The sequence below is a fragment of the Piliocolobus tephrosceles genome, chromosome 20 (assembly GCF_002776525.5).
Source record: "Piliocolobus tephrosceles isolate RC106 chromosome 20, ASM277652v3, whole genome shotgun sequence".
Classification (NCBI taxonomy): domain Eukaryota; kingdom Metazoa; phylum Chordata; class Mammalia; order Primates; family Cercopithecidae; genus Piliocolobus; species Piliocolobus tephrosceles.
This window is the reverse complement of record NC_045453.1, coordinates 18,495,824-18,497,695: the sequence shown is the minus strand read 5'-3', so window position 1 is coordinate 18,497,695 and position 1,872 is coordinate 18,495,824. Positions and strand designations below refer to the sequence as shown.

Below are 1,872 nucleotides of genomic sequence, written 5' to 3'. Positions count from 1 at the left end.
AAGGTAGGTAACAAAAAATAGGTGATCCAAAAATGAGAAAATAAAAGATGGTTTACAGAAGAACTAAAAGAGAATGTAATAAAATATGGGTTAATTGTAAGCACCTTTAAAAAAATGATATTTTTTCTTTTCTTTTTTTCTGTAAAGCATTTTGTAACTAGAAAGCAGAAATAAATAGTACCTTTCAGAAAAGAAAAACTCTGTTAGCAAGAACACAGGACTGGTTATGTGAGAAGAGGCATCATTCCTGCAGAAGCCCTATCCTGTATGGAGAAGGACAGGGCTAGGAGAAGGCAAAGGCAGGAAGCAAGGACTCTTGCTCTGCCCTGACTTGGCCAGTGGAGGCAGCGAGGAGCTCAAGATCATTCCTTTTTTCTTTCCTTCCCTCTCCACAGGCAGCTCTGCAGGGAAGTCTGTGACTGCCGGGCCAGACTTAGGACTCACGTTCTGGTCAGAGTCATGGCACCCCAGACTCTGCTGCCTGTCCTGGTTCTCTGTGTGCTGCTGCTTCAGGCTCAGGGAGGATACTATGACAAGATGAGGATGCAGAGTAGGTGATGGGCTGCTGGATGGGTGAGGGGGAGTTGGATAGGGGGAACGGAGGAGATATGTCCAGTCTGAGTAGGACCTAGGAGTTGGAACCTGTCTGCATATCCTGTATGGCCAAAGCTCTGGCCACAATGCTGTGCAGACTCTGGACTGTTCCAAACCATGGCCCTCCAACCCCTTTACCTGGCCTTGGGATTAGTAGTGGGAATGAAGGGGGAACCTACATCTTTTGTTGTTTGCTCCCAATACTTAGAGACAAATGGTACATCCCATAGTGAAAGGTGCACCAGGACTGAGAATCCAATGGGAAAGCAAGACAATTATTCTTTGATTTATGCACATTTGTGAGGAGTAAACATCTAGAAGTGGTTATGAGGGTAGGTGTAGGTGTAGAAATGGGTATAAGTGTAGGGTAAAAAGGACATAGAGCAATGAAAAGTTGGGATATACAGGGCAAAGTTAAGTATATCATCAAAGGAGCCAGGAGAGTGGTGATGGGAAGGGATACTAGGGACAGTGACAGTGAGGAGAGGAGAGGGAGAGATGAAAGGCAAGTTCATCTTCTTTTCTGAGCTCTGCAAATTCTGGAGAATAGGGGAGGGCTTGAAAATGTCTCAGGCTTCTTTGAGCTCTCAGGGTCAAACTGTAGATTCTATGGGGGCAACTTCACTAAGGTGACTCCTATGGGAGTGACTTCACTATGATTAATGGGAAGACAGAGTTCTGAATGCAGGTGTATGGTGAGTCCAGGAAACCCAGGCATTGAGGTCTACTGGGGTGAGATGCAGGGCAGGGAGATAGGATTTAAGATACTGCCAATCACTAGGATTGGTGATGGGCTGGAAAGAAGTTCCCTGAAGAATTCAGGAGAGTCATGGTGGTCAGGGGGGCCTTGGTTCTGGGGCCATGGAGAAACTTCAAGCTTGAGAAGGGTGCTCTGTAGGTGCATGGTTTCATTGACCCTGCTTCTGCACCGTTTCAGGAATCAAGGTCTGTGAGAAGCGACCCAGCATAGATCTATGCATCCACCACTGTTCATATTTCCAAAAGTGTGAAGCAAATAACATATGCTGTTCAGCCTTCTGTGGGAACGTTTGCATGAGCATCCTGTGAGTGGGAGTGTGGGCTGGGATGTGTATCCTGCTCCCTGAACCCTTCCATCCAAGACTGCCCACATCCGAAGTGCAAGGACATCAAATCATCAGCACAAGAACGTCAACAGGAATGCCGCCCTCCCTGCTGTCTGAACTCCCTGTCCCTGTCAAATAAACCAGAACAAATGCCCAGGGATCCTGCCTGTTTTGCTGCCACTACAGGTGATCA

At 46.9% G+C, this 1,872-nt stretch overlaps 1 protein-coding gene across 1 annotated transcript; it reads left to right on the top strand.

Annotated features, from left to right (window-relative positions):
• Nucleotides 1-430: 430 nt before the first annotated feature.
• Nucleotides 431-1,662, top strand: WFDC10B (WAP four-disulfide core domain 10B). Its single transcript, XM_026455202.1, has 2 exons — nt 431-550; nt 1,532-1,662. The coding sequence occupies exons 1-2, from the start codon at nt 460-462 to the stop codon at nt 1,660-1,662; spliced, it is 222 nt and encodes a 73-aa protein (XP_026310987.1). The 5' UTR covers nt 431-459.
• Nucleotides 1,663-1,872: the final 210 nt, after the last annotated feature.

Excerpts from the sequence above, each read along its gene's own strand:
- WFDC10B (XM_026455202.1), top strand. The coding sequence starts at position 460 with ATGGCACCCCAGACTCTGCTGCCTGTCCTGGTTCTCTGTGTGCTGCTG. Across the intron at positions 551-1,531 it reads TGACAAGATGAGGATGCAGA|GAATCAAGGTCTGTGAGAAG; the intron begins GTAGGTGATGGG and ends GCACCGTTTCAG.